The sequence below is a fragment of the Magnolia sinica genome, chromosome 19 (genome assembly GCF_029962835.1).
Source record: "Magnolia sinica isolate HGM2019 chromosome 19, MsV1, whole genome shotgun sequence".
Lineage (NCBI taxonomy): Eukaryota > Viridiplantae > Streptophyta > Magnoliopsida > Magnoliales > Magnoliaceae > Magnolia > Magnolia sinica.
The window spans coordinates 15,103,539-15,123,197 of record NC_080591.1 but is presented as its reverse complement, the minus strand read 5'-3'; the positions used below and the strand labels follow the sequence as shown (position 1 = coordinate 15,123,197).

Genomic DNA, 19,659 nt, shown 5'->3' with positions numbered 1-19,659 from the left:
ATATTTTTTAAATAAACTTTTCTAAGGTAGAGTGTTTAATCATTATAGTAAATTTCCATAGTTACTTCTAACAATAAAAACAGCGCAAAACCCCGTACCATATCCATGGAAGAAAAAGGTAATTTTCTAGGGAATACGCATACCCAAGCACGCCCATATCGAGTAGGCAAATCAACAACACTAGTGTTGCTTATTTCATTAGTGCATCAGTTGTTTTAACAGTTATGTTCTTACATGTTTCAGTGAGCATTTTTCTGCATATTACCTCTGTCACGAATACCTTAGCTAACCAATTCACATGCCATGGAATCCGACTCGACTGAATTTGCATGCAACCATACCTGACTTGGTAGAATTCCCATCACCAACAAATATATTTTGCTGAATAAATAGATTACAGAAGTTTCAAAAGATGGGTGATTCTCTAAATTAGTTGTAATGAATTCAATATCCCGATTCGCAGTACATGCATTCCAGCATACCCAAATGACACTTGTTGGATAATACTAGCCACTGAATGGAGGGGTATCAGAGATTAGAAAGGTGGTCGGGAGAAGTCTTGAGTGAGATTCTTGAATCTGTGTTGAGGATCTTCTGAGTTGTTAGGTTTTAGGCATAAGGCCCATCCATGATAGGACAGTAGTTGAAGGGTCTGGATCTTGTTACCTGTACACCATGTGTTAGATAAGGAGATTTGAGTGCTCAACAACTAACATGTTAGCCCCTCAAGATAGTTTTTAGACTTGACAATTTACCAAAGAATCTTGCAAATGGATTTCTAGACTTCTAATTTCCTAGGCATTTCTAGCTATAGAGTGGCAACTCAGACCGGTTGGGTCAGGTTAAGGGTCAACCCGAGCCTAAAGAGGAACCAACCCGTACCCAACCTGACCCGCCCGAACCAGACCCAACCAGACGAGACCCAACTCGACCTAAATATATTCCCAACATATGTGATTATTCTCAACCTGGACCCAATCCGGCCTAAATTTGTTCAGCCAGAAACCAATCCGATTTCAAATAGGGTTGGAGTTTTCCAACCCTGACCTGACCTGAGGTCCCCAACATTGGGTCAGTCGGGTTCAGGTCAGAACCCAAGTTGCAGCCCTATTCCTAGCTTCCCCTTTCCTGTATTCTGTTCTCTCTTTTGATATATGTCTACTGTTCTTGAATTCAAATCCCATCAAATCACTTAGGAAATGGCCCTCAATGGATGGCCTGCAGCATAATAACAATTTTTTATTGTTCTTGGGATATTTTTGAAAAATCTAGAGGAAAGCATGAATATTAACAAAAAAAAAGAAAGTGGCCATGAAATTTTGGATTATTTAATTTTCATCATCCAGTTGACACATTGAATGGATGGTTAGGATCATTCAATCAGTGTAATCTTTGAATGGGAATAAAGATTTGGGCGGTTTAGATTGATGCACATTTATGGTGGATGAGTCATCTACATCAGAACACACTTTATAGACAAACGCCTTGTGAAAAAAAAAAAACTTATGGTCCCCCTTTAATCCCAAGGTGTGGGGCCTAGCGTGATGTATATGTGACCATCCACTCCATCCTTCAGTATTTCCAGCTTATAAAGATGTGGCAGATCCAAAATAAGTGAGCCAAACCATATGAAACAGTTGGTATGACTCTACGGGATGAAAGGAAAACACAAGTATGAGCCTGATCCAAAACTTCCGCGGCCCTAATGGATTCTTATGGTGTGGCTCACTTGAATTTTGAATTTGCCTGATTTTTTAGCACACGTCCTGATACAAGTTGTGGGCCTGATTACAGTGGCCATACACAGATCGTGGTGGACCCATGAAGCATGGGGCCAAGAGTTCCCTGTAACCTTTCACAGTTTATATAGGAAATTTGCATTGAAACAAGGCACTCTTATCTCTCAAGCAAGGCACTATAATATCATTTCTTGAAGACAATTTTCCTAGGACTCAACCAAGCCCAGACCCTCATGGAGTCTATATATGATCTGTCAGCTCTTTAACATTAAGAAACAAGAACTTAAAAGAAAGAATGACAATTGAAGATTTTTATACTCTCCAAATGAGCCAAGGTTGATTATATAGACTTTGGTGAAAAGTTACACATACATTAATGAAATTAATGTAGCAAACATGTCCATGCATCCCTTAACAAATATATGTGTCCTTATGAACGGATGCATCTTTTGGTGGATACATGTACATGTCATTATGAATATACATGTTTACAAATTTAATTAAGACGCATGATACATATGTAGCACACACTATATATTTGAAACATATACAGAAGCAGCGACTCGAATTTTAAGTTATAAAATGCCAGCGCGATGAAAAATCTGGTTGGGTTCAAGTTGAACGAATTCGGGTTGGATTAGGCCCTGTTGAGAATAATTACATGTACTTTTGAGTAGATAGGTATTCGGGTTAGGCATCACAGGTTGTAAGTTGGGTTGGGTAGGACTTTAGCTGACCCCGAACCCGACTCAACCTACCCAAGTTGCAACCCCAACTCTCAAAAAGAGAGATAGAAGATGTAGCTGGCTTAGTTGCACCAAGTCCGACCCAACTTAAAAGACACACCCTGAGTCACCTTGCCATTTTACCAACTCATGAGCTGCACCAAGACCTGCCATTTTGCCCATTCCGGACTGCATTGGATAGCTCCAACTCAAGTCGATATCTCCTCCAAATACACCCTCAAGTAGCAAATTGCCATATTTTTCGAAGAATATATTCAATTTTATGAAGATGACTGAGCATCATTGACATTAATCTTTCATGGTTGTCCAACATTTGAGAGAGAAGGTGACTGATTTTCAGATACACCATGATGTCTTTTCACTCCATGTGCGTAAGAGTATATCTACCCATCATTTTCATGTTATCATGCCAGTTTCCTGTGCCATCAGTGACTTAAGTGTCTGCAACTTCCTCTCACCATATTCCAATAATAATGAATGGTGATGGTTGCTTTGTTGTACAATGTCCAACAGGCTGTGGTGATCGAACTGGTTTGGATGTCCAGCTAGATAAGTGGTGATATGAAGTCAAATGAGAGAGAGAGAGAGAGAGAGAGAGAGAGAGAGAGAGAGAGAGAGATGCTACATCCCTTTTTTGTTTCCCTTCACAAATTTGGTTTCTGCTTCTGTGCAAAATGCTTGTGAAAAGAGATTGTAGGTGATCAGTTCTCTAATATATGTGCACAAGGAAAAATCCTTTGCCATTGACACCAAGACCTCTCAACATGCTCACGGATGTACTCTTAGGACCTGTTAGCGTAGGGTCACATCTAAACGTCGATATGGAAAAACCCAATGTCCTCGAACTTGGAAATCAGTGGATAGAAAAAGGCCAATCATCAATATACTGTTGATATACGTTGTCTAATTTTCATTGAAGTGAAACTAAGGTCAACTATCAACATTGAGAGTTTGTCTCAAGTTACCGTGTAAATCTCCATAGATTATACTTTTGAGAGGATTTTATATATATATATATATATATATATATATATATATATATATATATATATATATATAAACTTTTCTAAGGTAGAGTGTTTAATCATTATAGTAAATTTCCATAGTTACTTCTAACAATAAAAACAGCGCAAAACCCCGTACCATATCCATGGAAGAAAAAGGTAATTTTCTAGGGAATACGCATACCCAAGCATGCCCATATCGAGTAGGCAAATCAACAACACTAGTGTTGCTTATTTCATTAGTGCATCGGTTGTTTTAACAGTTATGTTCTTACATGTTTCGGTGAGCATTTTTTCTGCATATTACTTCCGTCACGAATACCTTAGCTAACCAATTCACATGCCATGGAATCTGACTCGACTGAATTTGCATGCAACCATACCTGACTCGGTAGAATTCCCATCACAAACAAATATATTTTGCTGAATAAATAGATTACAGAAGTTTCAAAAGATGGGTGATTCTCTAAATTAGTTGCAATGAATTCAATATCCCGATTCGCAGCACATGCATTCCAGCATACCCAAATGACACTTGTTGGATAATACTAGCCACTGAATGGAGGGGTATCAGAGATTAGAAAGGTGGTCGGGAGAAGTCTTGAGTGAGATTCTTGAATCTGTGTTGAGGATCTTCTGAGTTGTGAGGTTTTAGGCATAAGGCCCATCCATGATAGGACAGTAGTTGAAGGGTCTGGATCTTGTTACCTGTACACCATGTGTTAGATAAGGAGATTTGAGTGCTCAACAACTAACATGTTAGCCCCTCAAGATAGTTTTTAGACTTGACAATTTACCAAAGAATCTTGCAAATGGATTTCTAGACTTCTAATTTCCTAGGCATTTCTAGCTATAGAGTGGCAACTCAGACCGGTTGGGTCAGGTTAAGGGTCAACCCGAGCCTAAAGAGGAACCAACCCGTACCCAACCTGACCAGCCCGAACCAGACCCAACCAGACGAGACCCAACTCGACCTAAATATATTCCCAACATATGTGATTATTCTCAACCTGGACCCAATCCGGCCTAAATTTGTTCAGCCAGAAACCAATCCGATTTCAAATAGGGTTGGAGTTTTCCAACCCTGACCTGACCTGAGGTCCCCAACATTGGGTCAGTCGGGTTCAGGTCAGAACCCAAGTTGCAGCCCTATTCCTAGCTTCCCCTTTCCTGTATTCTGTTCTCTCTTTTGATATATGTCTACTGTTCTTGAATTCAAATACCATCAAATCACTTAGGAAATGGCCCTCAATGGATGGCCTGCAGCATAATAACAATTTTTTATTGTTCTTGGGATATTTTTGAAAAATCTAGAGGAAAGCATGAATATTAACAAAAAAAAAGAAAGTGGCCATGAAATTTTGGATTATTTAATTTTCATCATCCAGTTGACACATTGAATGGATGGTTAGGATCATTCAATCAGTGTAATCTTTGAATGGGAATAAAGATTTGGACGGTTTAGATTGATGCACATTTATGGTGGATGAGTCATCTACATCAGAACACACTTTATAGACAAACGCCTTGTGACAAAAAAAAAAAAAAAACCTTATGGTCCCCCTTTAATCCCAAGGTGTGGGGCCTAGCGTGATGTATATGTGACCATCCACTCCATCCTTCAGTATTTCCAGCTCATAAAGATGTGGGAGATCCAAAATAAGTGAGCCAACCATATGAAACAGTTGGTATGACTCTACGGGACGAAAGGAAAACACAAGTATGAGCCTGATCCAAAACTTCCACGGCCCTAATGGATTCTTATGGTGTGGCTCACTTGAATTTTGAATTTGCCTGATTTTTTAGCACACGTCCTGATACAAGTTGTGGGCCTGATTACAGTGGCCATAAACAGATCGTGGTGGACCCATGAAGCATGGGGCCAAGAGTTCCCTGTAACCTTTCACAGTTATATAGGAAATTTGCATTGAAACAAGGCACTCTTATCTCTTAAGCAAGGCACTATAATATCATTTCTTGAAGACAATTTTCCTAGGACTCAACCAAGCCCAGACCCTCATGGAGTCTATATATGATCTGTCAGCTCTTTAACATTAAGAAACAAGAACTTAAAAGAAAGAATGACAATTGAAGATTTTTATAATCACCAAATGAGCCAAGGTTGATTATATAGACTTTGGGGAAAAGTTACATATACATTAATGAAATTAATGTAGCAAACATGTCCATGCATCCCTTAACGAATATATGTGTGTCCTTATGAACGGATGCATCTTTTGGTGGATATATGTACATGTCATTATGAATATACATGTATACAAATTTAATTAAGACGCATGATACATATGTAGCACACACTATACATTTGAAACATATACAGAAGCAGCGACTCGAATTTTAAGTTATAAAATGCCAGCGCGATGAAAAATCTGGTTGGGTTCAAGTTGAACGAATTTGGGTTGGATTAGGCCCTGTTGAGAATAATTACATGTACTTTTGAGTAGATAGGTATTCGGGTTAGGCATCACAGGTTGTAAGTTGGGTTGGGTAGGACTTTAGCTGACCCCGAAGCCGACTCAACCTACCCAAGTTGCAACCCCAACTCTCAAAAAGAGTGATAGAAGATGTAGCTGGCTTGGTTGCACGAAGTCCGACCCAACTTAAAGGACTCACCCTGAGTCACCTTGCCATTTTACCAACTCATGAGCTGCACCAAGACCTGCCATTTTGCCCATTCCGGACTGCATTGGATAGCTCCAACTCAAGTCGGCTTGGATGAATCCTAAAGCTTGTATCGTAATGGACCAGGGCATTTTTCAGGTAAGAGTACACTGAAAATGCCATCGGCCACAATAATATATGTTGGCTGATAAGGCATGCCAAACTTGTCTGAGAAAAAATTTTGGGAGGACAAAACAAAGGTCCAAATCATGGTTTAAAGCAATCTGAAACTCGTCCAACAATGCATAATGGGTGTATTCAACCAGGCCAATATAGACCAAAACAGGGCGATACTGGTATCAGCGGTGGCGAACAATGCATTACACAACACCCCCTCAAAGACAAAAGCAATCACATAGCCCATTTCTTCTTCTTTTTTCAACCATGGGTAAAGTGCCCGAGTGTGGATGGTTTTTCTTACTTCTTTTTCTTTCTCCCCGGAGCCGCCGAACCCACTCAATAGCCCTTTTGGACGCACTTCCCAAAAGAGAGGATTTCAAGCCTGCTTTTTTTGGTTATTTTAGCACCTATTTTATCGAGCCAGAGAGGAGATTAGGTTTGCAAAGGGCGTCCAAACGAGCCCCTCAAGGCCCCAAAAGCATTATTTGGAGGGCGCCCTTGAGGTCTTGAGGTCTACTACAGTTCGGATCAAACTGCGGATCTGCCATGTAAACGGTGCAGACACTACTTCGCAGAACTATAATATATCATAGAAGCATTTCCCGTTAAATTCTGGTTCAGGGAAATGCAGCTCCCCTACACATGAATATCAATAACTCATAGCATAAATCACTCATTTGTTTGAAATGTCATGCCATTTGATCCCCTGACCTGATTACCAGTTTGAACGTTTTATGACTGGCTCACAGCAGAAGTCGGTACGGATGAAATTATACACAATGGAGCCCACCGCCATAAAACAAGGATAAAATGTGGCCCAGTTATCCCACCCACCCAAGTCATATTTTGGCACTGACCCCATCTGATTTTTTAATGATAAAAATCATACAGAACGTTGTTATGGGTGAGAACATGACAATGGAAATACCATGCGGCACATTATTTGATCACTTAGCCCATGTCAAATAATGACACATGGCCCAGATGCCCTATCTTCTCGATCCCACATGCCGGCCCACGGCCACCTATCAAATGAATTGGACGATCGACTGTAGCAACTCCTGCTATAAAATCCAACCACCATAATGATAGAGTTCACACACAAGTTGTTTATTGTATCACACATTCATTTTAAGGTTCATGGTTCATACTGTTGCGGTTACTTGTATATATGAGAAACAGAGGAAGGCGGTTGAAGCTGACAGGTCCATTTATCCATATGTACAGGGGCCATTTTACCTCACCTAGTGGAGTCTGTTAGGTCCACCATGCAGATGCAGCTTCTGGCTCGGCACAACCTGAAGAACGCCAGGTTGCTCTGCCACAAAACAAGATTTCAGTCACTTGCCTACCATCAAAACAGTGAGGTTAACAAAAGGTATGAAACCAAAAATACGCATTTGAAACCAAGCGTCAAGATAGAATTTTAATTTTCTTATGTATCAACCTGTATTTTCTTGAGGAAGAAAAATCAATGTGTATCAGTTATCACACATATTAGCGTGAACTTGTTTAGTAAATGAAACTCTATGAAAATCTTGATAAATAGGAAAAAAATGGAGAGCTCAGATTGCCTGTGGAAGACCCATTCACAATCAACTTCCGCCACCAGAGGTGAGGAGTTGTCAACCACCTGAAGCTGGTTTTGATATTCTCCAACAATTTGTTGTCAAAATTCAACAGAATCCACTATTCCTTGCCCAGCTTAACATATAGGCAAGTCACCCACAACAGCTTCACATCAATTCTTACATGGCTGATGCCCCCCAGATCCTAAAAGCCTCCCCGACTTCTCACTGAAAGGCCCAACTATAAGGAACAGATGCACGAAAGAGCAGCGAAGCAATCTCACCACCCTGCAATGAATGAATAGAGATGATTAATGGTTTCCTCATCTCCTGCACATAACCCAAAAACTTGGGGGGACTGTGTCCCCAAGGTTTAAGTTGATCGAGAGTGAGATTTTTATCTGCGACTGCTGTCCAAGGAAAAACAACCACTATCCGAGTATGAGAGCCTCACAGAAAAGGCACATGGGGACTAAAGATCTCTCTAAATGTCCCTCACAACTCTACATCCCCCTTCTATAAATCACCCATAAGTCCATAACTCACAAAACTCATGTCAGAATCGCATGATCTTGGGCTTGTCTGAAAGCCAACTCAATATGCTTTCATATGGGACCAGTTTCATGCCATTCAAACATCATTCAATACCGTGGCCCAGAAATAAGTGTTGGAGATAGAGGTAACTAAAGACAGTTGCTAATTAATTGATTGGATGTATAGTCCTACATATTCAATAAATGAAAATAAGCGTTGGCACAAGAAGAAAATGGCGATGAAAGAGAAGGCGCAATACTCAGTTTTTCCATCTACAAACTATGGCTAGAAAGTAGAGGACAAATTTTGAGAAAATTCAGCTTTTGGATGGAATATAGTCCAGGGGCTGAAAATCCAGCAAGCAAGACAACGGACTCGTTAGGACCCTCAATAAATAAGGAGCCTTAAAAAAAAAAAAAAAGACACTTAACTAAGCGTTTTGAAGCTTCAAAATGATTATTATGCAACAGCTTTTCAGCCAACAAGCAATGGCTGCTTCAAAGCCAGCAGCTTAGGCTGAAAAGCCTATTAGTAAAACGTGCTAACACGCACATACGTTTTGAAGCTGAAAAATGTATGAGCGCGAGGAGGAGAATGATGATGATGATGACGACGACGACGATGATGATGATGATAATAATAGTAGTAGTAGTAATAATAATGGTAATAATAATAATAATAACAATAACAATAATTTGTTCCTGTCGTCCAAATCCCCACATGTGCATATAGAACAATCATCCATAATAATTTCACATGACCGTGAAAAGAGCCTTAATAATAATTAGAACAATAATAATAAATTGTTCATGTCGTCCAAATCCCCACACATGCATATGGACCAATCCTCCATTACAATTTCACATGAATGTGAAAAGAGCCTTGCACATCTCTTCAACTGCAAAGAATTCTCGACGTGAAAACACAGAGACAAAGGGCTGATCTTTGAATAGGAAAAAAGAATGGATCTACAAGGTCCCAAACGAATTGGCTTATTCAAAAAAAAAGGTGGAAGCTGCCACCCTCCCTAAAGCTTATTCAAAAAGTTTCTATGGTTTCTCTCTAAACCTGGTTAGAGAGAAACCATAGAACCTTCAAAGGGGAAAAAGCCTTTTTGGGGGCTATGAAAAATCCAATGTCCATACTCCTAAAGGTGTGGCCAAAGCGCATGACAATTGCAAGAAAATCCTCCCTCATTAGTGGCCCCAACTGGGAAGTCCTTCACTTTGGGGAGATCTCCAAACAGCCACAATAAGGTGGAAGCTGCGACCCCCTCCCTACTAGCTATTTCAACAGAGGCTCCATTGGCAACTAGGGTCATGGAGGCAGCTAGTCTTCGCTGAGCGATTAAGGTCCTTTCAAAATTAAACATGTTTCCGGAGTTGGTATAAGGTGACACCCGAAACGCTATTAGTTGGGCAACATCTGGTACTTATCCATGGAAGGTAGCAGACTTGTTGGAAGAGGTGTTGGAGATCATTGGAAAGCTTGTATCCTTTATGCACATAGCGCAAGAAGCCAATGACCTTGCGGATCAGCTTGCAAAGTCTGAAGGCTCTAGTCAAGCTCTACTAGTAGTCAATAGGACACCTAGTTGAAGCCTAGAGTTTCCTCTACTGTAGCTTTGTCGTGCCTTTGGGTTTTTCGTGTTTTGTTTTTGCATTGTCCCTGTGCGTATAGCTCATCCTAAAGCTAGTGTGCCTTGTTTATTCTCTTTTTTGTTGTTTTAATAAAAGACCATTATCTCTTAAAGGGGAAAAAAGTGAAAGAATCCTAAGACCACCCTTTTTCCTTAAGGGTCAAGATGCCACTCATGTAGCATATCATCCATGAGAAATTTTAATATGTATTAACAAAAGGAAATGCATCATGCACCTATACTCTTGGGGTTGAAAGAAATTAAAGATATCACAAAAAAAATGTCACTAAAATAATGACAATATAGTGGAAGAATGATGAAATTGTGCAACTAAATCTGATACAATAATAAATATGAAATATATAAATGTAAATTATAGATGAGTACTTAGTTGAGGCTTGTTTACTAAACAATGATAAGGCCTTAGGAAGGATTGGATAAACGGGATCCATAAACTCATCCCCAAATAACAGAACAAGGCTATAATGATGATGAATATATGAATCAGTTGAGCCCTTTCTGATTTTATTTTTTTAAGAACGATAATTTCTTACTTATTTGGCACTGTGCTTTCTTTTTGTCTTTATCACCATATTTTGAGATTTGAAAGTATGTAACACCACTCCATGAACCTTTTACTTGTGAAAATTTTGAGAGTGTCGTTAAGTTCACAATTCAACATAAATTCAATTAACATGGCAAGTATTGTGAGTATAGTGATTGCCAATCAATATAATAAGTGGAGAATATGTACTCTGTTCATGAAATGATAAGCAAGAACCACGTTGTCAATAAATCTGAAAGAAGCACTTTTCATCATCTATTAGTTGGGCAACATCTGGTACTTGTCCATTGAAGGTAGCAGACTTGTTGGAAGAGGTGTTGGAGATCATTGGAAAGCTTGTATCCTTTATGCACATAGCGCAAGAAGCCAATGACCTTGCGGATCAGCTTGCAAAGTCTGGAGGCTCTAGTGATGCAGGACATGGAAAATTAAATATGATATGCAAGATTTCAGGCTTAGATCACACCAATTCAGAAACAATCACGCAAATTCCACATCCCACATGAAAATCCAAACATTCAATTAAAGGGGAATCTATGCGGGTCCAAGCCGACACAGGCTAGGACTGGACCAATAAAAATTAGAAACCAAACGATGTCAAAGGGAAATAAAATCAACTACTCATGCATAAAAAAATCAGTCCCTAATCAAAGGGATTCCCTAATTTCAATTCAAGGAACCCTAAGGTGATAGAAAGGGGCAAATCAATTAGGGATCATGTAATCTACGGTTATGATTCATGAAAAACGGCTATGAGAGGATAAAAGAGGATAAAAACCTGACCCAAAAGATGATCCCGCGTGTGGACAGCAACAATGGCCAGACGGACGTGCGCGTGATCCCGGCCGCACGTGTGTGGGGCCCACTATTCAGAAAAAGGCCACCTTGGCCCTGGTCGGCCAAGGATGGACTCCAAAACCTCCAAATCTCAGCTCGATCCGATGTACGGTTTGTGCATGGTGCTCCGCCGAAGTTTCAGCTCGCCTGCGAGCCAAAATCTGGAAACCTGCTTCAATGAAGAAATCTAATGCAACAAAAGGACAAATTCGAAGTACAGATGGTGGGGAAGATGGAAAAAAAAGATGATGGAAGATGGGGGTGAATTGGGATCGATGTGGCTTCGCACCACGGTAGTTAGCCCTTCGAAAAGGGAGGGCTTCGCACCCACTTTTGAATTCTTCCACAACTCACGAAGAGAGCAGAAAAATAAAGCAGGAATTTTTTATTAACTTCAATGAATGAAAAGAACTACAAGGGGTGCCTATTTATAGGGAGAACCCTATACCCAAAAACTCGCACCATGTGCGACACCTATTACTTGGCGATGAAGTAAACTAAAATAAAAACCAAACGAGAAAATCTAAAGCGTTCACGATGTTCTAAATAATAACAATAAGCAAAACCTAAAATATAAAACCAATCTGACGAGTGGGCCACGATCATGAGATCCCATGGTGGGCTTTTCTTGACAATCGGGCCACTTTTCTGAACCAAAACTTGACTTCTAGCTAGGAGGCCCTCCCTGGACGTCGTCATCGAGACAGATCGATGGTGGGGTCCTCCATCTACGTACGTACGTGCGTAGGGGTGGCGGCGTGAGTGCGCGTGTGCGCGTGATGTCCCCATCAATTCTCCCCGGCTGCAAAGATTTCGCCACTGGAGAAATAAAATTCCTGAACCGCTTCAGGATGTCAGGATCAAGTCTCTGAAGCTCCTCCTCAGTGAGCCACGTGCTGCCTGAAGCTGGGCGTAACTTCCATTTAACCACGTACTTCTGAAACCCGCCGTCCGACGTTGAAACTATCTGATGGTCCTGGATATCCTCTATTTCCTTTTTGGGTGTGTGAAGGTTAGGTATGGGAGATAGAGGCTGGGAAAATGAGTCGGGAATGATAGGTATGGGAGGTAGATGCTGGGAAGATGGGTCGGGATGGGTAAGTATGGGAGGTAGAGGCTGGGAACATGGGTTGGGACGGGTAGGTATGGGACGTAGAGGCTGAAAAAATGGGTTGGGAAGGATAGATATGGGAGGTAAAGGCTGGAAAAATGGGTTGGGACGGGTAGGTATGGGACGTAGAGGCTGGAAAAATGGGTCGAGAAGGGTAGGTATGGGAGGTAGAGGCTGAGAAGAAAGGTTAGGAAAAGTAGATATGGGAGGTAGAGGTTGGGAAAATGGGTTGGGAAGGGGCCATGGTTCAAGGGATAAATATGAGGAATCAGGATGGGTGGGCGAAGGGCTGGACAAAGTATCAGTGGTCCTCTGAAAAGTAACTAAATCCTCCACATCGGATGTGAAACTAATTCCCATGAAAGGTGGAAGATCTATCTCATACACATTGAGACCGTTTCGTTTTATAATTTTGACGGGTCCAGCGCTACACGCGTGTAACTTACGAACGGCCCTCGAAGGATGCCGCTCGAGCCTGATGCAGACCATCACAGAGTCCCCAATATTGAATCCTTTGAAACATTTATACTGGTCTGTATAAAATGTGCAATGTTCATTATTAGTCATGATCTTCCGATTTCTTGATGCCATGAATGAATGTGATGCGCAAAGACTCTACAGACTCGGCCTATGGGATCGTGACATAGGGACAAGATCAATAAGTTTCCTAGGTTTATAATCAGTAACGACTTCACAAGGACTTAGACCTGTGGACCTATCGACAAACTTATTCAACGTGAACTCGGTTGTAGGTATTACGATGTCCCATATTCTGGTGTGCTCTATATCCTTCCTAGGGGACTCATCCGGTAGATCATCAGGAAAGATATCACGTAACTCATCCATTACCGGAATGGCCTCAGTGGGTAACTCTACACTAGCCGCTGGTACACTCTCTCCAGCCACAAGGCCACACATGTTGTACCCCTCAAAATAGTGGTCTTTATATCTCTCATGGGTTGGGTGTCTGGGTGCACACCCATAATTGATTCCTTGACCAACTCCATTCATTGGTGTATCATCCAGGCCACCTGCTTGAGATTGGACATCTACCCCAATGGTGGGGTTTGTCCTAGCGATGGTCTTTAGTCGGGTAATGCGTACATCAAGCTGTTCACAGCATTGGTCCATTTCCAAGCGCTTAATCATAGACTCCAACGTCTGAGATATCTTGTTTAGTGACTCTTGCAATTGTTCCATGTTTAGTGTAGGGTGCAAACCGAAACCGCGACCCGTACGTGTGGGCATACACTGACTTGCTCAACCTAAAGACCTTCTATGACAACTATATGCGTCTAAAAACTAAATGACCCTACGAGACTCTATATGAAGGAGACTACACACTGTTACTAAAATTCAGCTATATATGATGGACTGAATGCATGAAGGACTCAAACAAACTAAACCCTAAATATGTGGTGAATTCCCCTACAAGAACCCTAGGCTTTGATACCAAATTTGATGCAGGACATGGAAAATTAAATATGATATGCAAGATTTCAGGCTTAGATCACACCAATTCAGAAACAATCACGCAAATTCCACATCCCACATGAAAATCCAAACATTCAATTAAAGGGGAATCTATGCGGGTCCAACAGGCTAGGACTGGACCAATAAAAATTAGAAACCAAACGATGTCAAAGGGAAATAAAATCAACTACTCATGCATAAAAAAATCAGTCCCTAATCAAAGGGATTCCCTAATTTCAATTCAAGGAACCCTAAGGTGATAGAAAGGGGCAAATCAATTAGGGATCATGTAATCTACGGTTATGATTCATGAAAAACGGCTATGAGAGGATAAAAGAGGATAAAAACCTGACCCAAAAGATGATCCCGCGTGTGGACAGCAACAATGGCCAGACGGACGTGCGCGTGATCCCGGCCGCACGTGTGTGGGGCCCACTATTCGTAAAGGCCACCTTGGCCCTGGTCGGCCAAGGATGGACTCCAAAACCTCCAAATCTCCTCGATCCGATGTACGGTTTGTGCATGGTGCTCGCCGAAGGCTCGCCTGCGAGCCAAAATCTGGAAACCTGCTTCAATGAAGAAATCTAATGCAACAAAAGGACAAATTCGAAGTAGATGGTGGGGGAAGATGGAAAAAAAAGATGATGGAAGATGGGGGTGAATTGGGATCGATGTGGCTTCGCACCACGGTAGTTAGCCCTTCGAAAAGGGAGGGCTTCGCACCCACTTTTGAATTCTTCCACAACTCACGAAGAGAGCAGAAAAATAAAGCAGGAATTTTTTATTAACTTCAATGAATGAAAAGAACTACAAGGGGTGCCTATTTATAGGGAGAACCCTATACCCAAAAACTCGCACCATGTGCGACATCTGTTACTTGGCGATGAAGTAAACTAAAATAAAAACCAAACGAGAAAATCTAAAGCGTTCACGATGTTCTAAATAATAACAATAAGCAAAACCTAAAATATAAAACCAATCTGACGAGTGGGCCACGATCATGAGATCCCATGGTGGGCTTTTCTTGACAATCGGGCCACTTTTCTGAACCAAAACTTGACTTCTAGCTAGGAGGCCCTCCCTGGACGTCGTCATCGAGACAGATCGATGGTGGGGTCCTCCATCTACGTACGTACGTGCGTAGGGGTGGCGGCGTGAGTGCGCGTGTGCGCGTGATGTCCCCATCATCTAGTCAAGCTCTACTATTAGTCAATAAGACACCTAGTTGAAGCCTAGAGTTTCCTCTACTGTAGCTTTGTCGTGCCTTTGGGTTTTTCCTGTTTTGTTTTTGCATTGTCCCTGTGCGTATAGCTCATCCTAAAGCTAGTGTGCCTTGTTTATTCTCTTTTTTGTTGTTTTAATAAAAGTCCATTATCTCTTAAAGGGGAAAAAAGTGAAAGAATCCTAAGACCACCCTTTTTCCTTAAGGGTCAAGATGCCACTCATGTAGCAAATCATCCATGAGAAATTTTAATATGTATTAACAAAAGGAAATGCATCATGCACCTATACTCTTGGGGTTGAAAGAAATTAAAGATATCACAAAAAAAATGTCACTAAAATAATGACATTATAGTGGAAGAATGATGAAATTGTGCAACTAAATCTGATACAATAATAAATATGAAATATATAAATGTAAATTATAGATGAGTACTTAGTTGAGGCTTGTTTACTAAACAATGATAGGGCCTTAGGAAGGATTGGATAAACGGGATCCATAAACTCATCCCCAAATAACAGAACAAGGCTATAATGATGATGAATATATGAATCAGTTGAGCCCTTTCTAATTTTATTTTTTTAACAACGATAATTTCTTACTTATTTAGCACTGTGCTTTCTTTTTGTCTTTATCGCCATATTTTGAGATTTGAAAGTATGTAACACCATTCCATGAACCTTTTACTTGTGAAAATTTTGAGAGTGTCGTTAAGTTCACAATTCAACATAAATTCAATTAACATGGCAAGTATTGTGAGTATAGTGATTGCCAATCAATATAATAAGTGGAGAATATGTAACTCTGTTCATGAAATGATAAGCAAGAACCACGTTGTCAATAAATCTGAAAGAAGCACTTTTCATCATCATCATCTAAGCCTTATCCCAATTAATTGGGGTCAGCTGCATGAATCCTATTACACCATACCAGTGGGCCATACCTTTAGTTAATGACAAGCAAGAACCAAGTCAATAAATCTGAAAGAAGCATTTTTATCATCATCATCATCATCATCTAAGCCTTATACTAATTAATTGGGGTCGGTTGCATGAATCCTATTACACCATACCACTGGGCCATAACTTCAATTAGATCATAGGTCTAATAGACTTTTGTTGCTACCTCCATCCACGCCCTTTTGGGCCTTCCCCTTGCCCTTTAAAGCCTTCAACTTTCACCAACTCACTCCTAAACAATGCAGTTCTTGGTCTCCATTGCACATGACCAAACCATTTAAATATACTTTCTCTCATCTTATTACCTATTAATGCACTCATTTCTAGTTCTATCATTCCTCTTCTTGCCACTCATCCCTCTCAACATCCTCATTTCAGCCAGACTCATCCTATGAACATGTTGTTCCTTAACTGCCCAACATTCTGTCCCACAGAACATGGCTGGTCTTATAGCTATTCTATAACATTTCCCTTTCAGTTTGAGTGGTACACGATTATCACATAAAAAATTTAAAGGCACGTCTCCATTTCTTCCACCCTGCTTGAATTCTATAGGTGACCCTACAAATAATTCCTATGAATCTTTAATGAAAATCCCCCAATTATTAGATTGATCTCAAATCAATCTACAATTTACTTAAGATAATAAAAATCCCATCAACAAAGATTTGGCCTAAAATAGTAAAACCAAATCTACTAAATATCCCCAAAATCTTCAATCATATCTTCCACGAATGGAAAATGTGATCTCTAACATTTAGGCCCAAAATCAGCACATATTGGTCCTACGGTGGGCCTCAAGCCTAGATCAATTATGCAGATATAAAAATAAAAAATAAAAACTCTTAACTTTGCCAAAGAGAAGGATCCTCTAGTTCTCCAATTGACAAACAAATAAAATAAAAAGAAAGGCTGCTTTCTATCTGGCATTCCAAAGGTTAGAAACAGCACCAATCAGACAATCCTAACAATATGACCAATGGGCTGTGGTTTATTGAATGTGGAGTTGCCCATTTACATTTTAGCCATCTATATTCCCAACCGGATAGTTAGGATCATCTGATCCACACGAATTTCAGCCCGTGGCCATCCAAAGTTAGGCCCAGTTGATGTACATGCTACAATAAACTTCTGAAGACTACAACACCCATATCAATGAAAATTCAAGGGTTGGGTCAAAAAAAAAAACATTAATCCATGACAAATCAAAATGGAAGAACAGTCCTAAGTCCAAAAATAACTAAAACATAGAGAAAGAGAGAGAGATGACCAATACAGTCCAATGTATCTAAACTTCACAAACATCCCCTTTTCTTCCTGACAAAGTGTCCAATGTGAAGGACATCCAAGCCGTTAAAAATGCAGGCCCTGCCATGAAGATCACCTGGTGCAAGAATCAAGCCAATCTGCTCATTAAGCACCCCACACCAGGACATTAAGTCAGATCAACGGTTGTTCATTGATCTCGATAGCATGGCCCACCTGATGAGTGGAACCAGACTCATTTCACGCAAAGTCATCTACAAGGCCGGGCGACCTTTCCAACGGCTCTGATATCCTAGAGGACACGTCAGTGGGAATCACATGACCGTACAAAAAAAGCAACCCAACAAATCATTTTCAGAATCAAACCCTAAAATGAAAGAAATTAAACAAAAAAGAAAAAAAAAGAAAAGAAAAAAAAGAAAAAAAAAGAAAGGAAAAGGTACGAAGAGAATGGCATACTTGAAATCTCCTCAACCTGTTGGGGCGTAAGCTTAGCAGAGAAACCGCTGGCCGCCGTCTTATAACTGTAAACCAAAGCTTCCTTCGCAGCCTCTTCGCTGCAACAACGGACAGCGGAAAACGATCGATCAAAAAAAAAAAAAAAAAAACCTAACCCTAACCCTAACCCTAGCCGTAAAATCAAAAAGAAGGGAAGGGAGATGTTAGCAGACCTGCCGAGGACGGAAGACAGCGTACGGATGTGGAAGGCTTCGGGATCTTCTTCACCTCCTACGGGTCTCTCCGTGTACACGATGTGCACCGAACGTGAAGAGGTCGAGGAGTCTTCGGCATTTCCAGCTTCGGCCATCAGCATCGACGATATCAGCAGAAACAAGGCGAAGAGCTTCTTCATTTCTTCTACTGCTTTCTTCTTTCCGTTGTTTTCGTTTCGTGAGTGAGTAAATCTGAGGTCGGTGGCGTACCCCGCGGGATTACCGATTAAGAGAAATGATCCGGTGCTCTTTGGAGTAGTACTCGATACAGTGCTCCTAATTTAATAGATAGGGCATCTGGACAGCACTTTCAATAGATCTGGAACGTACAGTCTGTCGAGAGTATATTACATGGGCTACCACAGAAAGAAATTCACACCATTAGTATAGATCTAACCGTCCAATTAATAGATTATGAAATAGACAGCTAAGTTGGTTTACGTAAAACGGATCTGTAATTTGGACCATCTATCTTATCATGGTCATAAAGTATCATGTTTATCATATGATCATAACCATAGAGTCGAGTCTTATTTATTGCTGATGTCCAAGTTCCTGATGCGAGGAATAGAATGCTACGATGCTATGACAAAATACCTGAAGGGGACTATCTGATGTACACGTGTCAATAGCACGGCGATATAGCCCATGCATAAAGCACACGTAGCTGTAGATAGCTGTGGGCGGGTCGAGGTTTGGGGAAGCGGGTAAGGTGATACCCAAGATTCATTTCGAGGTGGGTGGGACATTGACTGTGGGGCAGTCAAGATATATGTGACTACATCCACGCCGTCCATCCGTATTAAAAGTTCATTTTAGGGTGTGATCCAAAGAAATGAAACAGGTGCAAATCTAAGGTGGATCATGAAACAGTGGTAATGTACCATTAAAAACTTCTTATGTGCTATGAAAGTTTTGGATAAATTTGATATTTGTGTGTTATCTTCATCTTAATCTTCACGGCCTTATCAAGAGGCTGGATGATAAATAAACATTTCGGTGGCTACGATGAAGTTTTTAAAGATGGGTATTCAATCACTATTGTTTCCTATATAATATGATCTGCTTTATTTTTTTGGATCATGTCTTAAAATGAGGTTTCAAAACGGCTGAATGGTGTGGATTTAAGGCAAATATGTCACTGTGAGCCCCACTCAAGGGTCCCACCCACCTTGGTAGATCCATGGTCCACCTAATCTGCTCCTCAGGATTGCATTCTGGAAGTTACATTGGATGCCCCACAATGTATAATGACTAACGTGTTTTATCTGGCCGTCCATTCATTTTGGGTCATTATTACTGAGGCATTAGCCAAAAGCATATCCAAATTTCAGGGATACCACATTCGTTGCGCAATTTAAAGCCCATCATTGAAAACTTCTTAAAGCCTGGTGTAATATTTATTTGCCATCAAATAGATTGATTAACACAGAGAGTTAGATTAAAGTTTTTAATGATGGGCATTCAATCACACTCTTTCC

General features: G+C 40.6%; 1 protein-coding gene across 2 annotated transcripts; it reads right to left on the bottom strand.

The window, feature by feature from the left end:
- Positions 1–7,341: 7,341 nt before the first annotated feature.
- On the bottom strand, positions 7,342–18,541 carry LOC131235290 (subtilisin-like protease SBT3.11). Of its 2 annotated transcripts, none has more exons than XM_058232428.1 (3): positions 18,137–18,429; positions 17,925–18,022; positions 7,342–7,609 (listed from the first exon to the last, which is right to left on the bottom strand). In XM_058232428.1, exons 1-3 carry the CDS (start codon positions 18,316–18,318, stop codon positions 7,536–7,538), a joined length of 354 nt encoding a protein of 117 aa, XP_058088411.1. In that variant the 5' UTR covers positions 18,319–18,429; the 3' UTR covers positions 7,342–7,535. The 2 variants fall into 2 exon arrangements, with proteins under 2 accessions (XP_058088411.1, XP_058088412.1); XM_058232429.1 differs by lacking the exon at positions 7,342–7,609 and adding an exon at positions 8,125–8,147 and having other exon boundaries at positions 18,137–18,541.
- Between the last annotated feature and the right edge of the window lie 1,118 nt (positions 18,542–19,659).

Excerpts from the sequence above, each read along its gene's own strand:
- LOC131235290 (XM_058232428.1), bottom strand. The coding sequence starts at position 18,318 with ATGAAGAAGCTCTTCGCCTTGTTTCTGCTGATATCGTCGATGCTGATG. Across the intron at positions 18,023-18,136 it reads CTGTCTTCCGTCCTCGGCAG|CGAAGAGGCTGCGAAGGAAG; the intron begins GTCTGCTAACAT and ends CCGTTGTTGCAG. Across the intron at positions 7,610-17,924 it reads ACAGGTTGAGGAGATTTCAA|AGCAACCTGGCGTTCTTCAG; the intron begins GTATGCCATTCT and ends GTTTTGTGGCAG.